The following is a 21015-nucleotide window of genomic DNA, read 5'->3' on the forward strand; positions in this document are numbered from 1 at the left end:
CATTCATTTCTCACCTCAGTTTTCTGCTTGTTCCTTTCTTGTTTGCTCTATATTATCTCTACTGAATCAGTCTGAGTTTTTCTCTTTTCATGTTGCCAGTCAGTAAATCAGAGGATTTGTGCATGACTTTTGTACCCTTGACCTGTTCCTCAAATTCTTGGCTTTCACAGACAGACAGACATTCATACACAGATATACTGTGTGTATATATATATATTTAAAAAGATTTTGCACATACAGCTGAAAATCTACTGCTCTTTGTGGCCTGTTTGAACTCGGCTTGAAAATACATTTTTCCAGATTTGTTTCTTTCAGTACTAATAGGAGACATTAGTTAATGTCAAGTACAACATGTTGAAAGCAGATGGGGCAGGGTTACCTCTGGAGCTATAACTTTTGTCCACTATGAGAGCCTCAATGGGACCCTTGTGGGTTGCACAAGACCAAGAGAATCAGGGTATTTCTTATGGGAGGGGCATTTAAACCAATACAGGGAAGAAGGAGGGGCAAAAGGGGAGTTATAGCTCCTGAAAACATACAATAAAAACAACCAAACCCAAGGCAGCTAGGTCCTTAGGGAAAGAGCAAAGTGGCAGGAAAATGGAGCTGAACAAAGTTTAAATTTATAGGAATGAAGGTGAAAGAAGTTCACAATTTCACACAGCAGGGTAGTTCCTTGCAGTTTAATGCAAACCTTCTTATTTGCAGTTCTTCAAAAGGACAGAAGTATTCACTGTTGAAAGTGCACAGGGTTCTAATAAGAAAAACATATGTTAATCTTTTAAAATAGAAAGTTTTCTTTTCTTCCATTTCAGTCTAGTAAATTTTACACCTTGTAAGTGAAACTTAGCAGCCTCAAAAAAGCTCTGAGTCTCCATGACCAGAAATGTACAGGCCTGGTAACATCTGAGACACGCTGTTTGCAAGACCCTGGAGTGCAGCATGAAGATTTGGGAAGCAGAAGAGCAGCCACAAAAGCTGAATTATCCTATAATGAAGAGGAAATTTTCTGCAATTAGATTTTAGGAGAGCATCGGTTGCTGAAATTTTCTCCTAGATAAAAATTTGTTGATTTAGGCTTCTTGTGCCTCACATCCCCAGAAAAATGTTTACAAAATGTCACTTAAATAACTTACATAATTCTATAGTAGAAAAAGACAAGGATGTGCATGGTCCGTAGTTCTTATGAAACAGAAAGTTTAAAAAAAATGATACTTCTTGAATGCTTCTTTTTCATAAAGTTAAGGTTCAGTTTTTTGTTTTTTTTTAAAAACCACTGCTTTATAAATAGACTGATAAGAAGAGGAAAGGGGAGAGGGAGTAGGGATGGATGAAAATATGGTACAGATAATTATCAGGCTACTGAGAGACAGAGGCAGAAGACAGCCAGAGACACAGACGTGTGTTACAAGTCCAAATTAAAATGGATCTGCTGTTAACTGAGTATCAACATGTAAATACTTTTCTCCAAAGCATTTATACCAAAAAGGCAGTTTGGGGGCCTCAGAAAAATCAAAATCCTATGCAGAGCTTCCTCTAGGATTTCAAACATTCTAAATTAAGCATACAATGGTAAGAAAGAAGCTCATATTATGCATGCATCTTCTTTTGAGTAAAACTCACTCAGTGCTAATATCTTTCTTCCTATCCAGAACAGGTGATTTTTTTGGGTGGAGAGGTAGAGTCTGTTGAACAGGCAAAAATGGCATCGCTCAGCCGCAGCAGACTCTGAAACTGGGCTGGGATGTGGTGCCCGTTCTTTTCCCGTGGGAGCTATCAGGGAGATGAAAGTGGCTGTTTGGGGCTGTGCATGACTGCTGGGACGTGAAATTGAATCCTCCCACTAACTCATTGACAAAGACTTGCTATCTTCCTTTTGTGCAAAACCTCCAATGCTGAGAGAAGCCGTGACATCAATCAATGCCTTGGCCTGGCTACCCATCAGCTGGCGACAAGCTTTGGCTGGGTGCCTTGCAAGAGCTCAATTGCTCTCCTTTCCATGCCATGGCAGATCTAGCCCTAACTCCAGAGATTCTCTGCTGAAGGAGGGACAATTGAGCTGTTGTGACACCCATGAAAACAGTTCCGAGGTCTAGGCTAATTCAATTTGCCAAAGTGAATGTCTTCCAACTTGTCTGTTCTGGAATATCATTCATGTATGTATATATGAGTATTCAGTTCACCGTGTACTGCCATTTACTTTATTAGATGATAATTTTGGTCCTTACTATTACTTGAAATAATTCTCAGTTGGATCAAATTAAAGATTTATCCAAAATCCTATTGCTTATCACAGGCCAACAGAGTTTACAAACATCAAAACAACATGTAAGAAAACTTCCATATGATAATAGTGTATCTTGAGATGCTTCCAGATTTTTCAGACTCAGTAGTTGCTGTAGAGGATATTCTAAATGTAAGACTTCATAAAAAAACAACTAAGAAAGAATTTCTTATTCTCAGATTTTCATAACCTTTTCTCTAAGACTATGACAGCTCTAAGTTGTTCTGTAAAAATATTGTGGTAAAGGAGCACCAAATTGTGTTTACACCTTAGCTAAAAATAAATACTCTGTCTGCTTTGCACATGAGTCCTAAGGGTATATTGTTCTCATACTTGTGGTAAATGGCACCCTTATTGTTGTGCTGCATCTCATTTGACAAACGCATGTGCATTTGTCACTGGAAGGAACAGAACATGAAGTGACGAGAACAGAACCACAAGTGGCATTTTATGTTCTGGTTTTTACAACAATAACTCTCAGAGAACTGGGAGTGGAAGGTCTATTATACTGCAATTATTTGTCAGGTTACAAGCAGCATTTCTTCACCATGTGGTTAGGGCACAATTTTAGAGCTCAGATCTGGTTGCAAAGGTCTACAGGGCCCCTGGGAATGTATCCTGTAAGTCTCGGCTAGGAGACAGCCGTGTCTACTTAGTAGGATTGTATAAAAGGTCATCTAATTTATTTTTTTTCCCAGTACCTCCTTTTCTAAACACACCTATATAAGAAACCCCTGGGGTCATGTCACAAACTTTCAATGCAAAAGGATACTTAAATTCTATAGCAGTATGTTCAGTATTGGCTAGAGCTCAAACGTTTTTGACAGTTATTCTGAAAGGAAGAACTTGTACAAGTACTGCTTTTCAACAGAAGAAAAACACATATTCCAACTTCTCCCATATGTGTAGCTATTAAAAGTAGAAAAATTCTGTCTTATATTTTCTGAACATAGAGAAGCATAATTCTTTATGTTTAGTGTTACTCTTGGGCTGTAGCAAACTAGAATATGCTTCATAATCCTTTATACTGCCTCTCCATAAACTCTGTCCTAGGAATAATCAATCTGGCTTTTTTGACAGGACTACTGGCTCTCACTGCTATACAAGCAACTTGTTGGACCCAGAGTACTTGCTGTTCATGTAGCTGGACTGCAGAGAAAACCTCGCCCTGGCAGGGTGATTCGTGATAAGTTACGCATCTATGCTCACTGCACCAGTTACTACAAGTGAGTTATCTCAGAGCAGGTGCAACTACTGAAATAAAAAATGGAGATTGGGCACTGAAGACCAACAGATCCAAATGGGATTAATCAGAGTGAGCTAATGTCATCTAATTCAGATGAATCTTTGTGTTCCAGGCTCCCAGATCTATGTGTCATTATACCTGCTAAAGAATGAGATTCATTATTTGAACAGTAGTGCACTAGGGAAAAAATCTTATATAAATACAAGCATAGATTTTGTCTCCTCTTTTTTCCCTCCTCTCTGTGCACAACTTGGCAACGTGGCTTTCTCAGATTGAGGAGAGGGGAGGAATAGGGAATTGGTGTTGATAGGGAAGCTCACCTATCTCTGGGACTGTGGTGGGAGCCTTTGTGGATGACATCAAGGGAGTACAGTTCCCCAAAGGCCCCATCGTTTGGTTTCAGTTCCTTCTCTCCCCCCACTTCCCATTTGGGGCACCTAACCTAGCTAGAATTTCTACGATAAGCCTTCAAAGCATCTTAGGAGTGTAGGACCTGGGACTTTCCTAAAGACACAGCTCCCTATTGTTGCTACTTCACACCACCCAGATGCTTTCAGCAAGGCTCCCCCTTCCCCCTCCCCCTCCTAGAGGGAGCTTTGGCCAACGACTGACAGGTAACTGGCAACAGAAACAGGGAGAGATGGGAAAGGGAAAGTAGGCACAGGCCAGCAGACCCCTGGCTCCTTTTCATGCCCAGGGCAAATACTGTAAATGGGGGCAGAAGCTAACTCTCTCCTCTTTGGGGATATTCTTGCCTAAGTTTACTTCAAAAGCAGGAGTGTTGAAAACCTTGTAAATGCTACCTAAGGAAATAATATGTATAAGGCTTCAGATGCCTTGTATTATCACATCTGTATAAACATCCTATAATAAAATAGCGCTGTTAACCACACCATCACCTTTCAGGCAAGAGATGTAGATTGAAAGATTGCCAAAGGCCACTAAAAAAAATTCATCTGAGATTTAGCTGAGATTTCAGCCAGGGACTCCCAACATGTGTCTAACGATTCTATTAGCTTTCAAGTATTCCCCCCAAAGGACTTTTCTTTAGCATACGGTATAGCTTTCTTCCGACCTATAAAATATTGCTTTTTAGGCAGCTCTTCTACTTGTACTCAGTGGCAAATTACAGCTAAATAGGAGGATTTTACTTAAAATTGTAAGGGCCTAGTCATCATCGTATTGCTGCCTGCAACAAACATTAAAATCTGAAGCCTACTCTAATCATCCATTCATCGCAGATAAAGTAACTGTGCCTGTCTCACATGCCAGTTTCCTACTCAGTTTAATAGCCACTTGCAAATAAACAATTGATAGAATTGGAAGGCTATTCATTTAACTAGAGTAGGAAATGCTACATTGACTGCACCAATAGGTGCTAACTTTTTCCAAGAGAAAATATTGATGCTTCTACATCTAGATGATAGTGTTCTTCTCCCATGTAACCCAAACAAATTGTGCTATTTAATTTTATGATATTTCCTATGACCCAGGCTAGATCTTGAAGCAAAAATGTTATCTTGTCCTAGCTTAGTGGAAATATAGGACCTTAGCTGCTCTGAAAACACCAATCCATAGTGGCTTCATTAAGACTATGGAATTATTGTAGAAAATGTTGGGAGTATCCTTTAGACAAAGGATTCATCTTTGCAAAGTGATACATAGGAAAATTGATTTGACAGAAGAACATCCTGGACTGAACTGCAGGAAATGCTTCTTGTTGTTAGGCAATTAAGCTAGATAAAAAGGGCCATAGCCTTTGTCCCAAAATGGGGTTCCTGTCACTAGAATTTCATGTTGGGATTGGAAAATAATGGTGAAAACCTTTAACTCTAGAGCTAACACATTGTTATTAAAAAGCATTCAAATGGTTCACCTTCAACCTCTTATCTCTCTCCCAGCCATAATTATGTCCGTGGTTCTATCACAATTTACATTATCAACTTGCATCGGTCACGAAAGAAAATTAAGTTGGTGGGGACCCTTCGGGACAAGCTTGTCCATCAGTATGTGCTGCAACCCGATGGTCAGGAAGGACTTCAGTCAAGGTGAGTGCTATTGTCCACTTCAAGGCTACTATCATGAGAACCCATTAAAGAACATTTTAATGACCAAGCATTGATATTAAGCACTGTGCTCCATTTATTCATCTATACATATTGTGTGCTACTTGCCATGAACTACTCAGATACCTTAATTTCCATCTTTTTGCTGTCCCAAAAGCTTATGTTATAATAAATCATGTGAATAATGTTCACTTTTAAGAAAGCACATATTTTTGTGTTTTAAACAGAAAAGGCTAGCTTTTTGGAACTTGTTACTGTGTATAATTCCATCCAGCTTTAAAATACTGATGGAGAACCCAGCAATGTTGTTTTCCCAAAAATTCCACCTACTCCTGACCAGAGGTTTCCATCCCCCATAATGTAAACTATTTCAATATACCTTCTTACTTTATTCTCCATTATGGTGCCCCACATAAAATCAAAAAGATAAGAAGTACAGTATTGTACCAAATCTAAGAAAGCTTATATGGTCTAACATTCCATTTTCCTAATGGCCAATGAAATGCCTGTGGGAAATCCACAAATGGAATGCAAACACAGTAGGCCTCTCTCTCATGTTCTCAGCAAGTAGTACTGAGTCACTTACTGTCTTCATGAGTCATAACTAGGTGTCAGTTAGTGGTATACTATACATTTGTCCAATCTGCTTTTAACGTCTTCCAGACTGTTGATCATCACCACATCTTGCTGTCATGCATGCCCTAGATCAGAGTTTCCCAAACTTTCTGGTTTTGCAGACTGGCATGTGAGGGGGAGAGGGCATGGTTCTGTGCAAGTGGGAATGTGCATGCGTGCTCGCCCGTCAATTCCGTGGCCCAGTTCTGAATGGCTCAATGCCTGATAGTGGGCCATGGCCCAGGGGTTGGGGATCCTGGCTCTAGATTATTTGTCCTGAATTCTACACTCTCAGTCCTTCTCACCAGCCATGTGATTCTAGTATTGGTATAATTTATCTGACCATGCAGTCACTGTCCTAGCCTTGTTCTTTCATAGGAGCTTATCTTTAAGTTCCATAGCAAAGATATAAAGCTAGTGTCCATCTATCTTGAAGTCTCCTGTATTTCTTTTATCATTGTCATGAAGAACATCTATGCTATCTATAAGTCCTACCTTTCCCCCCCTTTATCTGGAAAGGGACAGTTTTCTCCTCCATATTTTGACTGAAAATGCATCTGGTCTGTGTAGGTCTGTGCAGCTTAATGGACAGCTCCTCACTATGCTGGATGATGGAACCTTGCCAAATCTGAAGCCTCGTCCTCTTCGTCCTGGCCGAACCCTTGTTATTCCACCTCTCACTATGAGCTTCTACGTGGTGAAGAATGTTAATGCCCTGGCGTGCCGGTACCGGTAGTTCTACCAAACCCCACTGCCAAGGGCAGACCTTGAGACCCTCTTGGGCCACTTCTTGGCAAGGGTGTGCAGACATAAACAGGAAAAGGAGGACAGAAGTGCCTCCAGGAAAACACTGGCTATCCACAGCTGTTTCACATGTTCTTATGTCCTAGCATCCCCACCTGCTATGGCGATTTCCAAATAAGCAGTATTTTAAACCCTTTGCAATTTTCCTAGAGACTATCATAGAGTGGGGACTTTGTGCCACCTTGTGGGCAACGAAGAAGCTGTAATATGAAGCTGTAATATTCCTGGTTTTCTCTGCTCAGCAAGTGCAAAGTCAAGATGCATCGATCCATCACGCCAGAGGCTACCAAAACAGTATCAGCGGGAAGAGGCTTAGAATCTGCTATTTCAGCTTTATCCCTGTGGATGGTGTGCCCCCTACTGGCAAGTGGCAACAGAACAAGCAATGTAGCCAGGAAAACACATCTAGAAGAGCCAGAATTGTATCTTGAAGAATTAAGCACCCAGAAGAAAGACAACCCAGATATGAAATTATCTATAGCTGCTTGAGCCTATGGCATTGTGGGATGGAAAAGAAGAGGATTGGTCTTGGCCACTGTAAATAATGCTGCCTCCTGGGAGCATTTGCTGTAAATGTTAACTATTAAATTATATTTTCTGAAAAGCTGAAAAAAATACTTGTAAGAACTGAGAAATTGAGGCTTTTAAAAAGTTTCCTACTTCTTGGGGCACGGATAAATTGTATCAGATGGTGCGTGAAAGAATGACATATTTAAAAACAGCTATTATATTTCTGTTTCAATATTCTGAAGCCTCTGCATTATACTAAGTCTGGGCTGCAAAACTCTGTATGGCAGCAAAGAACTATAATCTATTATCTCTCTTTGCTTTCATTTAGTGGTCCTTCAGATTTTTTGCTAACCAGAGCCAGTAGCTCTATCCCTGCACTTTCTAAAAGTGGTGTTTATATTAATTTAGATGTCACAACTAATTATGAGCAACCAGACATCTGTTATGTTATTAATAACCATGCACACTTTTCCAGTCTGAGGATCCATCCTATTCTTTACACTCTCATGCACAATTATCTAGCCTTTTAAATACAGTCCACCCCACATTATTCATCTCTATTCATTTCATCTAACTCAAATGTTACTAAAAGAAGCAAAGCATTTATACAGTATTCTCCAAGATTAAATAAAGTTAGCCTGGGAGGAAGATAATTCATATATAGTCTTGGGGTTTTTTTGGTTAACATTAAATGTAAATGATCAGGACATTTAAAATAAAAATGAAACTTCCACTATGTTAATATATACTTCTTGTCAATAGGAAAAGAAAAATAAGAGTGAGAAACTCAAAGAGATGCAAAAGAAAGAACTTTTCACAAGTGCCATCTAATAAAAGTAGCTAATTCTTTATTGTTTTGTTATCAAGTAGAGGCCTCACCAAATGACTTGCCTAATTATTTAATGGCCTCTCAAGTTCAAAAATAGTTTTGGCATAGATTTAAAGGTCCCTTTATTTTATTATAGAATGAAAATTTCTAAACTAGTTTTCTTGATCCTTTTAGCTCATAATTATTTTGTTATGTGCATGATTGATTTAATTTCCTCTAGGACAGCAAACCAATTACAGAAAAAATTGTTCCACTGTTGTTGTTAGGCATGCACGACCAGGAATAAAGCAAACTAAGTCCGAATCATATTATTTATGTAATGCTTTAGAGTTTTCAATTACTTTAGATATGGTATTATTGTTATTATTATTATTATTATTATTAATCATTACAATAACTGTGGAAGATAGATCAGCATTTTTAGTTCCTTATGACAAATGAAGGATGGGCATAGAAGCAGCAGTAACCTGCCTTGAAAAAACTGAGCGAATACACAGCAAAGGCAAGAACAACGAATGTTTTGATTAATGGATTAGCTTATAAATGTTGTAGTAATGATTTACTGTATTAACAGGGTGAACTAAATGATCTTTGTGACATATTCCAAGTGGGATGCTATGCTTCCAGCTATTACGCAAAACCACTGCTCATCACAGCGTAAAACTGAACAGCATTTTTGCAAAAACTAATGACTGATTTGCCAAAACTCCTAGTACCTTTTACTGGGATTGCCTGGGATGCTATGCTTGCCTGTAACTTGTGAAACAGTCTTGAGTTTCTGAACATAATTGCAGAAGCTGTATTCCCCACTTTGTTTCCCCATGTCCTCTCACCCAACTCTGTTGTCCTGTCTGCTCTGCAGTAAAATATATTGTAGCCTGAATTAGATGTACAGAATATGAAAAATGAATTGTGAAACAACAATAGATGCCCCCTCCAACCATCAATGCAAATATTCTCCCTTTCTGCATCTTCTCTGAGAATTACTGAGTAGGGCTGGACCTGGCTGGTATTTAGATGTGAGGCCACCAAAAAAAGGCCAGACTGGGAACAAGAAAATGCATTCCACAAGAAAGGCAACTAGAAAACTTTTCTCTATTGCTACACACAAAATAACATGAAATCCTCCACCAGGACAAACTCAACTCCTTCTTGTCCTGTCTCTAAACTGACAAACTTGGTAAAGGATAGAAAATGATAATGTGGAAGGATTGGAATACTCTCAGAATGAAACAAAACAGAAAAGCAAAATTTAGTGTCACTTACAGTTGAGAAAAATAACCTGCAAATATTTAATTCAAAATAGTAAAAATGAAAGGTACACAATATTCCTTCTCTAATTCAACTTTATAAAAAAAGAGTTGTGGAGAATTTAGTTTTTTTTTAAAAAAAATACTAAAATAACAAAATAGAATTTTTGAACAGCAAAATGAAACAGCACTGTGTTCTGGCCTGTTCCTTGTCACATAAAGTCATAGCAATTTGTGAATGTTGGGCCAATATTTTTTACAGGATTCCTCCTGTGGCTCTTTTGGTCCTTTTCTGCACTGGCAGTAGTGCATCAAAGTAATTCCATGACTTGTGCTCCATTACTCAAGAGATTATTTTTCTACAGGCATTTCCAGGTTTCAGCTCTGTGGGAACCATCAACAGCATGTGCTTGTTAATCCATACCCCCTAAAGATAAACAGGACTACTTCCTCCATATAGGTTTTGTATCCAAAGTAGTACAAAGTAGTCCTTGGTAACCACATCACTTTTTTATATTCATTGTAAAAATCCACTTTATTTCAATTTAAGATTGAATATGGTATAATTGGATTGAGCAGTCTAAAGGTTTAGGTGTGAGTGAAATATTATAACTGTGTCCTTAAATTGTTCAATGACAGAACATTAACATATGGAGAAACCCTTGTTTCTTTCCCCAAAGACAAAGTGTTCCTACCACTTCATTTCAGATCACTTATTGTTGAAATGCATTTTATTTTGACTAAATTTCTATAAAATGAAGAATGAGTTCATAATGTGGTTTGTTTGGTTTAATATATCGACTTAATATATTATGTGAACTTCGCCATTTTGCTGTATTCAATGAATTATAGTTAAACAAACCATGGTGTGTGAACCAATCTAGAAGAGTATAAAAAGTTTAGAAGTGTCCAAGTAAAAGATGAAAAGTCTTATGTTGACTATCCCAGTTCAGTATGTATGAACACAAATATTTTTTACTATTTTCCCGTTTGTAATTGGGAGGATGCATTATCTTCCAGGTCAGAAGCTTCCATTATCTTGTAACAGAAGGCACAACTGCTTACAGTCCTAGCAATTCTAAGATTTTCCTAGGAAAATCTAGAAATGTGTATGTCATCCAGAATTGTGAGATGACATGGCCTAAAATATAATTAAATACATTTCATATCTGAGGAATGTGTCATACATGTCATCACAAAGTAGTGGTTCTGGAAGTATGTGCCATTCCCAATAGTTAATGTGATGAACATGGCCACATCCTTATGTCTGCAAAATGATGCTGGTAACATATATGTTGGCAGTGAAGAGACAGAATCACAAACACACAATTCCTTGAACTTCATTTCTTTCAAGAACATCTTTCGGATTTTCTTACTCTTTTAAGTACTCATAATACAAACTCTATTTCTCCCATAAATAATCCACTCACCCCCACATAACTGAATCCCATTTAGGTTCCACTCATTCATTGTTCATTTCTTGCTCAGTTTTGTCCCTCTGCACTGCTTCCTCTTCCCATTGATCAGATGACACTTATACATTCTTCTCCCTTTAACAATGAGACTGGCCACTTTTCTGTGTGATTGGAGAGGTATATCAGAACAAAAATATGGCTTCCAGCTACCAAAATATTTAGTTCATAAGAATATTTTGGAGCCTTTACAAGCCTGGAGATATTCTCCAGTATAAAAATAGCAAGTGGCTACAGGCCAATTCATCAGGCTGAAGCACTCCTAGCCACTGTGAAAAAGAAGACATGGTCTGTAGGAGCAGTGGGAGTTGTCTCTTGATACAGCAGTGCCCATGGGCATCATTTATATATACAAATTATTGCAGCCAAGAGGTCCTATTGGAACAATAGTGAACTAGAAGTTACTTGTATATAAATATTACCTAAATACAGAGTGGAGAACTTCTGCACCTCTAATTTTTGTTGAACATCGGCTCCCACTATTTCTAATCTGTGATTATTCTAGCTAGTCTGATGAGATGAAATTTAATAACCTCTGGATAAATGATTCCCCACCTGTAGTATATAGCAGCTCCAATCTGAGGGAGATAGGTAGATTATAACATAGGCGCCATGTTTCCCCGAAAATAAGACCCGGTCTTATATTTTTTTTGCCACCAAAAAAGGCACTGGGTCTTATTTTGGGGGGTGTGTCTTACTTTAGGACCACCACAGCCAGGCCTCCCAAGCCCTGACACCTGTTGCACTGCTGCTTGACTTCAGCAGCCACTTGCCGCCACTTGCCATCACTTGCAGCAGGATGTCGCATGGCGCTTCGGGCCATTTCTGAGCAATGGCAACAGCGTGAAGCACCACGCGGCATCCTGCCACGAGCAACAGCAATGGCCCGAAGCACTGTGCAACCTCCTGCCGTGAGCAGCGGCACTGGTGTGACAAGCCACATGGCTTGACAAGTGTTGAGGCGTGGGAGGTCTGGCTGTGGAGGTCCTACCGGTAAGGTAAGCGGGTGCGGGGCACGTGGGGCAGCTTCACACCCCTACCTCACCCTTGCCTCCAAACTAGAGCTTACTTTTGAGGAAACACGGTATATGTCTTGGTATGTGTGCATATTAAGCTAGCAACAGAAAAAATACAATATGGTAGTAATAGAAATGATGGTAATAATAATATGATAATAGAAATGAAGAGAAAGCAGCAACAGTTTGAAAATAATGTAATAAATAAAAGCTCAAAAGTCATGTTCATTTGCAAATGTTGATAAGTAGCATATACTGACACAGTATTAATTCGGAACAGGCATAGATTTCCTTTTTCTATGTTTAAAGTCTACATTTCGTATGTCTTGACAAATTCCAAATACACTGGGAATATAGCCAAGAAGGAGAAAAGCATACTTATACATAGTGATTGATGTGTTTCAACGATTCTGTGAATGTCATCCCAAAATGTAACAGAAAGCTATATACTTATATATAGAAGACAATATCATATGCATCAACATTTCAGTTCCTGAACCGTTAATCCAACAACTAGGCAGTTGCAACGTAACACAAAAATTGATTGATCAACTATTTGTTAACAATTATTCCAGCATGTCGTAACAATAGCAGCTTTATTTCATACTGCTAATAATGTATATTTCAAGTTATACAAATTATAACACATGAAAAATAAACAAAATGCAATATACAATTAAAATTACATTATTTTAATTTATAATTTGGGATAACTTAACTAAGAATCCCTTTTTAAAAATATTTTATTGAAAAATGTAAAAGACAGCAAAATAGTAAAAAATAAATTGTGAAAAAATAAAACTAAAAGAAAAATACAGAATAGAAAGTGCAAAAAAAGGAGAAAAGACATATTTAAAGAAGTGATTTCTGATCTTCATCACAAGTACAAACATAGTAATTCTTCACCTGTAAGAATACATGGAATATCTCTTTTTCCCATAACCCATTCTTTTATTGATATGCAAATACACAAGGATCTGTTATTTCCAATATTTAATATTGACATAAAACTTTTCATAGTTGAAAGGGTAAAAATTATATCTGCAACACAATATTTTTGATAGATAGACAAACAGATAGACAGATGGACAGACAGACAGAGGTATTTTGTGGGCATTGATACTGATCTTGTATGAAACAGGAACATAACACCTGCCAGAATTTTAATTAGGTAAAAAAGCAGCTGTCAACTTAAACCCAAAGAAAAGATGAAAATTGATATTCCTTATCCTAGACCAGGCATGTCAAACTGCCGGCTCACGGGCCGGATGCATCATACTGAAACCGCACCCACCGGTAATTGCCGGCAATGGAGGGAAAGTCACGATACGTTGTGCGACATCACGTGTTGTTGCAAGTTTGACATGCCTGTCCTAGACAATAACCAAAACTAAAATAAAGGTCAAATCATAAGTCTGAAATTTGGGCATAATAAAGCCACTTTAGGATTCAATATCATTTATTCAGTATTAATATCTGGTTTAAAACATACCATCCCATTTGTACATTTGCCCCTCATCTTTGTATGTATTCTTTTAATATTTCCATAATTTCTATTAACACAGACAAAAACTCATATTAAAAAGAATATGACAAAGAAGGCATATTTGATCCGTACCATTTCATAAATTTTGTTAATTTACAGGTCTAATAAATCATATGAATCCAAATTTTATAGCTCTGAGAAACCCCAGATAAATCAAAATTGGTCTCAAAAAATCTCTCTCCTTCCCCCTCTCTGTAACCAAAATCTGCCCAGTTTGAGTTAGAGGAAAAACACCAGAACTGCCAAAGGTTTGACAATCTGGTATAAATCCAATCCAATCTTCATGCATAACAATTGGAAAAACAATCTACAAGACTAATTGCTGTTAAAAACTTAGTATCCACATTCATCAAGAAAATATGTCTATAAATAGAACACATAGTATATACTTCCCTGCTTGGAAATATCTGTATTATTTTACTCATTAAAAGTACAGGAATCTATTTGAAAAAGTTTTACTATATACCTCCAAGAAAATAAAATATATAAACTCATATATTTTATATCAGTCAATGGGAAAACAGTTAAGGCCAATGGCCAGGAGCTTTTCCTGGTTTCAGATTTAACTGCAGTGACAATTTCCTGAAGTAAAAGAGGTAAAGTAAAATTAATGACCTGGCCCTAAAATAACTGCAGTAATCTCACATTGTGTGCACTTTTTAAAAGAAATCTATTTCATCATTTGTTGATGAATTGGACCAAAACAATTTATAATTTTTAGAAGTGTTGATTGATCTAGAACCCTTATAGTTTCCCATGTGAATAAATGCTACAATACTACATTGCTTAATTTCTGTCTAAAGGCCATTAGCTTATTGATTTTTCTCCTTTCCCAATATTGTTGCCTTGTGCAATGTAATAAAAAATCTGTTTTAGAAGCGTAAAGCTTGTGAGATTCCCATTTAGCAGACACCAAAGATTTACATTACTCAGGGTTGAATGAAATCCATAAAGAATGAATAATTCTTTAACTTTTTTCTGAGGGGACTTAACTTTAACTAATTGTTGCTCAATTTTGTAAGAACAGTATGCAGTAATTCAGTTCAAATAAATGCTTTGGCAATGTCCCATTATCAGTGATGTAATCTAGTCCCTATTACTACGGGGAAAATATACTATCTTGTGTTCTACCTAAGTTAAACCTTAATACTTTAACGAAGTTACACTTAAGGACCACTTAAAAGATCTGTATAATTTATTGTCAAATAAGGTTATACATTTCACAAAAACATAATTTGAAATTGTACATCAATTTTATCTGAAATCATATATCCTGGCTTAACTTTACCAAGGAATGTGAAACAGGAAAGAGCTAAGAACATCATCTGCTTATCATGATGCAAAGAGGCCTCACATACCATTTGCTGAAGATACAGCCTCAGAAGGGAGTGTCTAGGCTGTAGACAACCTGTTACTGAAGGTTCAAGGTATTCCAGCATGAAATCAGTGCTTTCCCAACTCCTGCAGGAGAAGGCCTGCCAAGTGGACATTACAATGGTATGGATCAGGGGAATAGTACCCTTTTGGGAAAAGAATATTGGTCCTCCATAAGGTTAATATTCCCAGCAGCACCTTATCTGATCATTTTTGTTTTCAATTGGGGGGGGGGAGGCGCAGGGGAGAAAAGCTGCAGAGTACAAATGCATCACCAAGCACTGTGCTCAGGAGCTGCCGTTCAATTTTTGTACTCTGTGCGTATCTAGGCTTATGTGTGATCCATGCGGGAGTTCTTATGTCTCTTCTTTTTCCTTGCCCAGGGATCATGGGCTTGTAGTGCTTTGATGTTGGGCTTTGTCATCTTCTGCTTCTAGCTCTCCCTGCCAATAAATATTTCATAAGGCACACAGAAATGCCCAGAGGAAAGCAGAATTGAAGCACCACTACACTTATGTAGACCCTGAGTAAACAGGGACCCAAACAGCCATCTCTAGCACAAAAAAACAGTTGAAGCATTGATGCAATTTTTCTTTGCCAGAGGCAAACTTAAAGATGCTTATTTCTAGTTATCACATCACACATCTCTTGACTCTTGTAGGTGTGGTTTTTAGTGGAGACTTTAATATTTTAGTGGCAATTCGTTTTAATATTTTAATTTTTAACTATTTTTTGTATGTTTTTTTTATAATTTCTAAGCCACCCAGGGCCACCTTGTAGGAGAGTTGGGTAGCATAAAAATTTAAATAAATGAATGAATGAATGAATGAATGAATAAGATGGATGGATGAACAAAGTAACTAACTAACTAACTAACAAATAAATAAATAAATGTGCTGCTACTGTTGCAGGCTACAAGATCCAAATAGCAGCCATACACGTGTTGTGTGTAAATGAATATGCTTAGATGCAATTGTAGACTCAAGTGTGCATCTATGTATGTTGAGTACCTGGAGATGTGCTTCGATTGCTGCTGCTGCTGCTCCCACTTCCTTTATGTAGTGTCATTGCAGGAGCAACCCTAGATGTAGCTGCCAGCAAGAAGTAGGATGAAAAGGTCTAACCTTAAAATTACCAACACTGAATTGTGTGAAGACAGCTACATCCCAGCCTCATTGCTGAGACATGCATAGTAAAAGTCTGAAGAAGAGCAGCGGTCTTTACATCAGTATATTTTCCTTTTGTCTTAGAATAGGAGCAATGCACCTTCAGGATCGGCTTACACTCAACACAAAAAGTTTTAGGTACAGAGAAAACTGAAGCATATTCAGGTTGAGAAGGATTAACAGAACTACAAATATCCACTAAAATTCTTACATAACACTGAAAAAAATCTTACAAAACCAGGGATATAATTTGAGAGAGGGGGAGTGTGATTTTTAAAAAGGTTAAGAAATTGTAATTCAATCAAAATTACAACTGGAAAACAGAATGATCACTTACCTAGATTTTCCTTCTCAAGCCTTCCATTAGGAGCCTCCTGCAGAAAAACATGTTCAGTCCACATCTGTTTTAACTTGGCAAACACTATTCTACAGTAGGTTTAATTGGGGGATCCAGCCCTTGTTACAATGGTGAGTACCTTTAATTTAATTAATATTATAGATACAACAAAACAGAGGCATATAAAATGATGAAATTAAAAATGAAATCTATAGGAACCAATAAGTAGGAAAGAAGAGAAAGAAGTTTTATTTATTAGCTAAAATACATAGTTGTTACAGAATTGGAAAAGAGTAAAGGAGGAAGACAAAAGGAGAGCTGCAAATAAAACTTCAAGTTTAACCTTTCCTTGTAGGCAGACATGATTAAACAAGATTTTAATTAGGATGAGACCGAAAAAACAGTGCTCTAGTCTAGATACAGGCACATTAGCTGAACATGGAAAACTTTTAAGATCTCCCCTCCCTCCCCAAGAGGGGGGGGCAGAACTTGATGCTGATTTAGTCTGAAAGACAGTAACTGGCCCACGCTCAACCAACTGGTTTCTGTGCCTAAGGGATCATTAGAACCTGGCTCTCTAAGCTCCTGCTTCAATAGCCTAACCATTGTGCCATGCAGTACACTTTGGCTCCTGCATCATCATCATCATCATAATAATAATAATAAAGTTGGAAGGGACCTTGGAGGTCATCGAGTCCAACCCCCTGCTCAGGCAGGAACCCTACACCATTTCAGACAAATGGCTGTCCAGTCTCTTCTTAAAAACTTCCAGTGTTGGAGCATTCACCGTTTCTGGAGGCAGGTTGTTCCACTGGTTAATTGTTCTAACTGTCTCCTTAGTTCTAGGTTGCTTCTCTCCTTGATTAGTTTCCATCCGTTGCTTCTCGTCCTGCCTTCAGGCGCCTTGGAGAATAGCTTGACTCCCTCTTCTTTGTGGCAGCCCCTGAGATATTGGAACACTGCTATCATGTCCCCCCTCGTCCTTCTCTTCATTAAACTAGACATACCCAATTCCAGCAACCGTTCCTTATATGTTTTAGCCTCCAGTCCCCTAATCATCTTTGNAGCACTGTGTTGGCTTTTTTGGCAGCTACAGCACACTGCTGGCTCATATTTAAGTGATTGTCCACTAGGACTCCGAGATCCCTCTCACAGTTACTACTATTGAGCAAGGTACCCCCTATACTATACCTGTACATTTGGTTTTTCTTACCTAAATGTAGAACCTTGCAACAGGTAAAGCAAAATCATTTATAACATAAACCAGTATCACAATAAAACAGGAAAATAAAAAATAAGATAGCTTCTGATCCAATATAATAATCTTCTTTTGCAATTTCAGTCATATATAAATTGGCCCAGTGAGAGTGGAATTCCAGCAACACTGTTTCACCCTGAAGGATTTTATCAGCTTTCAATAAATCAGTTCCAGACATATCCACAGACTTCCCACAGTCTTCTCATTTAGAGATTCTATTTTCAGCTGGAGATAATCTAGCAGTTAGTGTTTATAGTGTCTTTAATCTCTTTTATGTCACCTCCAAAAGAGTGGCCATCATATTTTTTTCACTAGCTGCTGCAGTCTTGCCTTGAAGCCTAGCCATTGGCGAGAAGGGCACTCAACCTGGGGAAGGCAAGTCTATCTTCTGTCCACAATTCTGTAGTCAAACTTCAAACATGTAGCAAGTATCACAAGGCTTCCCAGGACAAGGGAGGGAAGGATTCCCAAAAGAAAAGGGGAATTGTTTTCAATTCATGTTCTTGAAGCCTATCACTGGAGCTCTTCGCTGAAAGTAATTGTCTGCACATCCTTCACTCTGTGCCATAGCATGCTGCTTATAGAGCAATTAGCAAACTTGCTGACTGCAGCAAGCTCGCTGGCAAGGCTTAAAATTAACATTATTTATATAGCACAATCAGTGGACATGACACTTTGTGGAACAATAACAAGTACAAAACAATATTCGGTTACACCCTTGAGTAGTCAGGCTGATGGGAAGTGATGGGAATTGTAAAATGAGATATCTAAAAGATGGGCATGAAAGCAGTCAAATGAGAGGATTGATACAGAAGGTGGGAACTATCAAGAAGCCCAGAGAAAAGGACACAGAGATGTAGGGTTGAGGGAGCAATTAGGACCAAGGAAGGCAGAGAGAACAGCATCGGTTTTGATATAAATAGAACAAAGTGATGCTCAAACTGTCCTCTATTTTACACCACCCATATTCCTGCCTAATCTGACATTTGGGGGGAAATTCTTTCAAACTATATTAAATAATGAAATAACAAGTTGCTAGCATCTTTTCTTTTCTCTTTTTTGTGTGCCTTTCAAGTCAGTGTTGATTCCTGGCAACTGCCAGGATAAATGCCCTGCAATTTTCTTGGAAGTGGTTTGCTACTACTTCCTTCCTACAGCTGAGACTGACCCGAAGTCACCCAATTGGCTTTGTTTCCAAGGTGGAACTAGAATTCAGTCACCCAGTTTTTAGTCTGTTCTAGCCACTGCAACACTCTCTACTACACTACAATCATCATTTTTTTCCAAACAAAATTCTTACTCAAAAATGTGTCCACTTGTCTAGAAAAAAAGTAAACAAGAAAGTATCCTTTAGGTTAGCAGTAAGGAGCAACTTTTTGGAAAATTGATGTTTACTCCCTCATCACACCAACCATAGTAGAACTCCTAATAATGGCTAGTCCTCTCATGGAAACTATTACAAATGAGCATCTACAAAACACTTTCAAAATTTCAGTTGTGCCACTGCCCAAACAGTTATCTAGAATTAGAAAAAAATGGTAAGAGGAAGAAGTGTACCTGGAGTCAGGATATGTGTACACGCACACTCACAGGTGGGACATTTTTCAATGGGGGATAGCTCAGGGTTGAAATGGGGGGCTCTTGGTGCTCTCTTGCTTGTTTTCTTGCAGACATTTCATTACCCAAACTAGGTAATGTCTGCAAGAAAACAAGCTCAGAGAGCACCAAGGACCCCCCCCCCCATTTCAACCCTGAGCTACAAATATTCTCCTTTATTTGTACCACATTTTTCAATGAAGTGAATCATCACAGCCAAGTTAAATACTACAAACCAGTTCTTGAGCCAGTAGAAAACTATACCAGGATAAACTTTACTTCTCATACTAGTGATTCCTAACAAATGGTGCTCTCCTTGTTGCATTGTGCAGGGCACATTAAGGATAGATTTCCCTGGCTTTTTATCCCTCCCTTCCCACAAATATTATCAGCCAGTGAGAAAGCATGCATCAATACTCTTCCTACAGTGGACTGGGGCTGGAGGTTGGGAGGCGAAGATGCTGACAGATGACTAGACCAGCAAGTTTAGGGTTTTTATGTGGGCGCATGGAAGCATGACTATAAGCTGATATATCTTTTGGAATAGCACTAAACTCGTGTCCAAAAAGAGTTCTTTCAAGTTTAGTGCTATTCCAGAAGAGTGCTAAACCCACCTGCAGAAGCATCCTGAACACCAGCTGATAGGTGCTGGCCTAGTTGTGCCCTAAAGCAGCAGAGACAACTCACTCTAGTTTCAATAGGCAGCTCACTCTCTAACCCAGTGGTTCTCAACCTTTTTAATGCCGCGACCCCCAACCGGTCGTAAGTCGAGGACTAAACCGGTCATAAGTCGAGGACTAAACCGGTCGTAAGTCGAGGACTAAACTGGTCGTAAGTCGAGGACTACCCAGCCGGTCGTAAGTCAAGGACTTTCCCTGCCCGGGAGCGCCGTGCATGCGTGGTTCCGCCCCCTGCGCCGGCCGAGGCGTAGCTGGCAAGCGGCAGAGACGGAGCAGGCCGACCACCAGCTCAAGGGAGGTAAGGCACCCGCCGGAAAAGGGGAAAAAAATGACGGACAGCCTTGCTTGGCGACCCCCGTGAAATGGTCGATCGACCCCAAATGGGATCGCGACCCATAGGTTGAGAACCGCTGCTCTAACCCCATCTCCACTTCTGGTCAGATGCTGATCATTCCTGATGGATTTTTAATACTTTAAGCAGATACTCTGGGAGGCACTGGCTAGGACACAGAGAGGAGGAGATGTGGCTCCATCAGCCTAAAGTCATCACACCTCTTAGAATTCACTTGACACCACTTTGACCAGCGAAGCTTTACTTTTCAGTTTGGTCAGTGAAACTTATCAGTTCGCACCCATGGCGAAAATTGATGGGAGAAAGGGGAAAACACCGCTTGGACATCAGTACAGACTTAAGGCTGCCACAGATACTGGCTGGGGAAGAGATTAAGCCCGCGACACCACCTCACAGCCGAAAAAGGACTTGCTGAGCGGCATCGGGAAGCAGCCAGGATGCAAGTGAAAAAGGGATTCTGTCCTCCCTACCCCAGAGAAAAGGCAGCAGCCGGCCAAACCATACTGGTGCCTCCTTCCTTTGCGGCCCTGCTAGACCGAGAGGTCCTCGGGGTGTCTCTCCATCTTCACCTCGGATAACCAACTTTCATCTCGCCGTCCCTCGCCAGCACCTCG

At 39.0% G+C, this 21015-nt stretch overlaps 1 protein-coding gene across 1 annotated transcript in view; it reads left to right on the plus strand.

The window, feature by feature from the left end:
* Positions 1-7094, plus strand: part of HPSE2 (heparanase 2 (inactive)) — a 157130-nt gene extending 150036 nt beyond the window's left edge. The window contains exons 10-12 of the mRNA XM_015816281.1: positions 3365-3510; positions 5432-5578; positions 6782-7094. Coding sequence (XP_015671767.1) covers positions 3365-3510; positions 5432-5578; positions 6782-6947 — 459 coding nt within the window. The 3' untranslated portion in view covers positions 6948-7094. The remainder of the gene's footprint in view (positions 1-3364; positions 3511-5431; positions 5579-6781) is intronic.
* The last annotated feature ends 13921 nt before the right edge of the window (positions 7095-21015 follow it).

The sequence above is a fragment of the Protobothrops mucrosquamatus genome, unplaced genomic scaffold, assembly GCF_001527695.2.
Source record: "Protobothrops mucrosquamatus isolate PMUCROS unplaced genomic scaffold, P.Mucros_1.0 scaffold419, whole genome shotgun sequence".
Lineage (NCBI taxonomy): Eukaryota > Metazoa > Chordata > Lepidosauria > Squamata > Viperidae > Protobothrops > Protobothrops mucrosquamatus.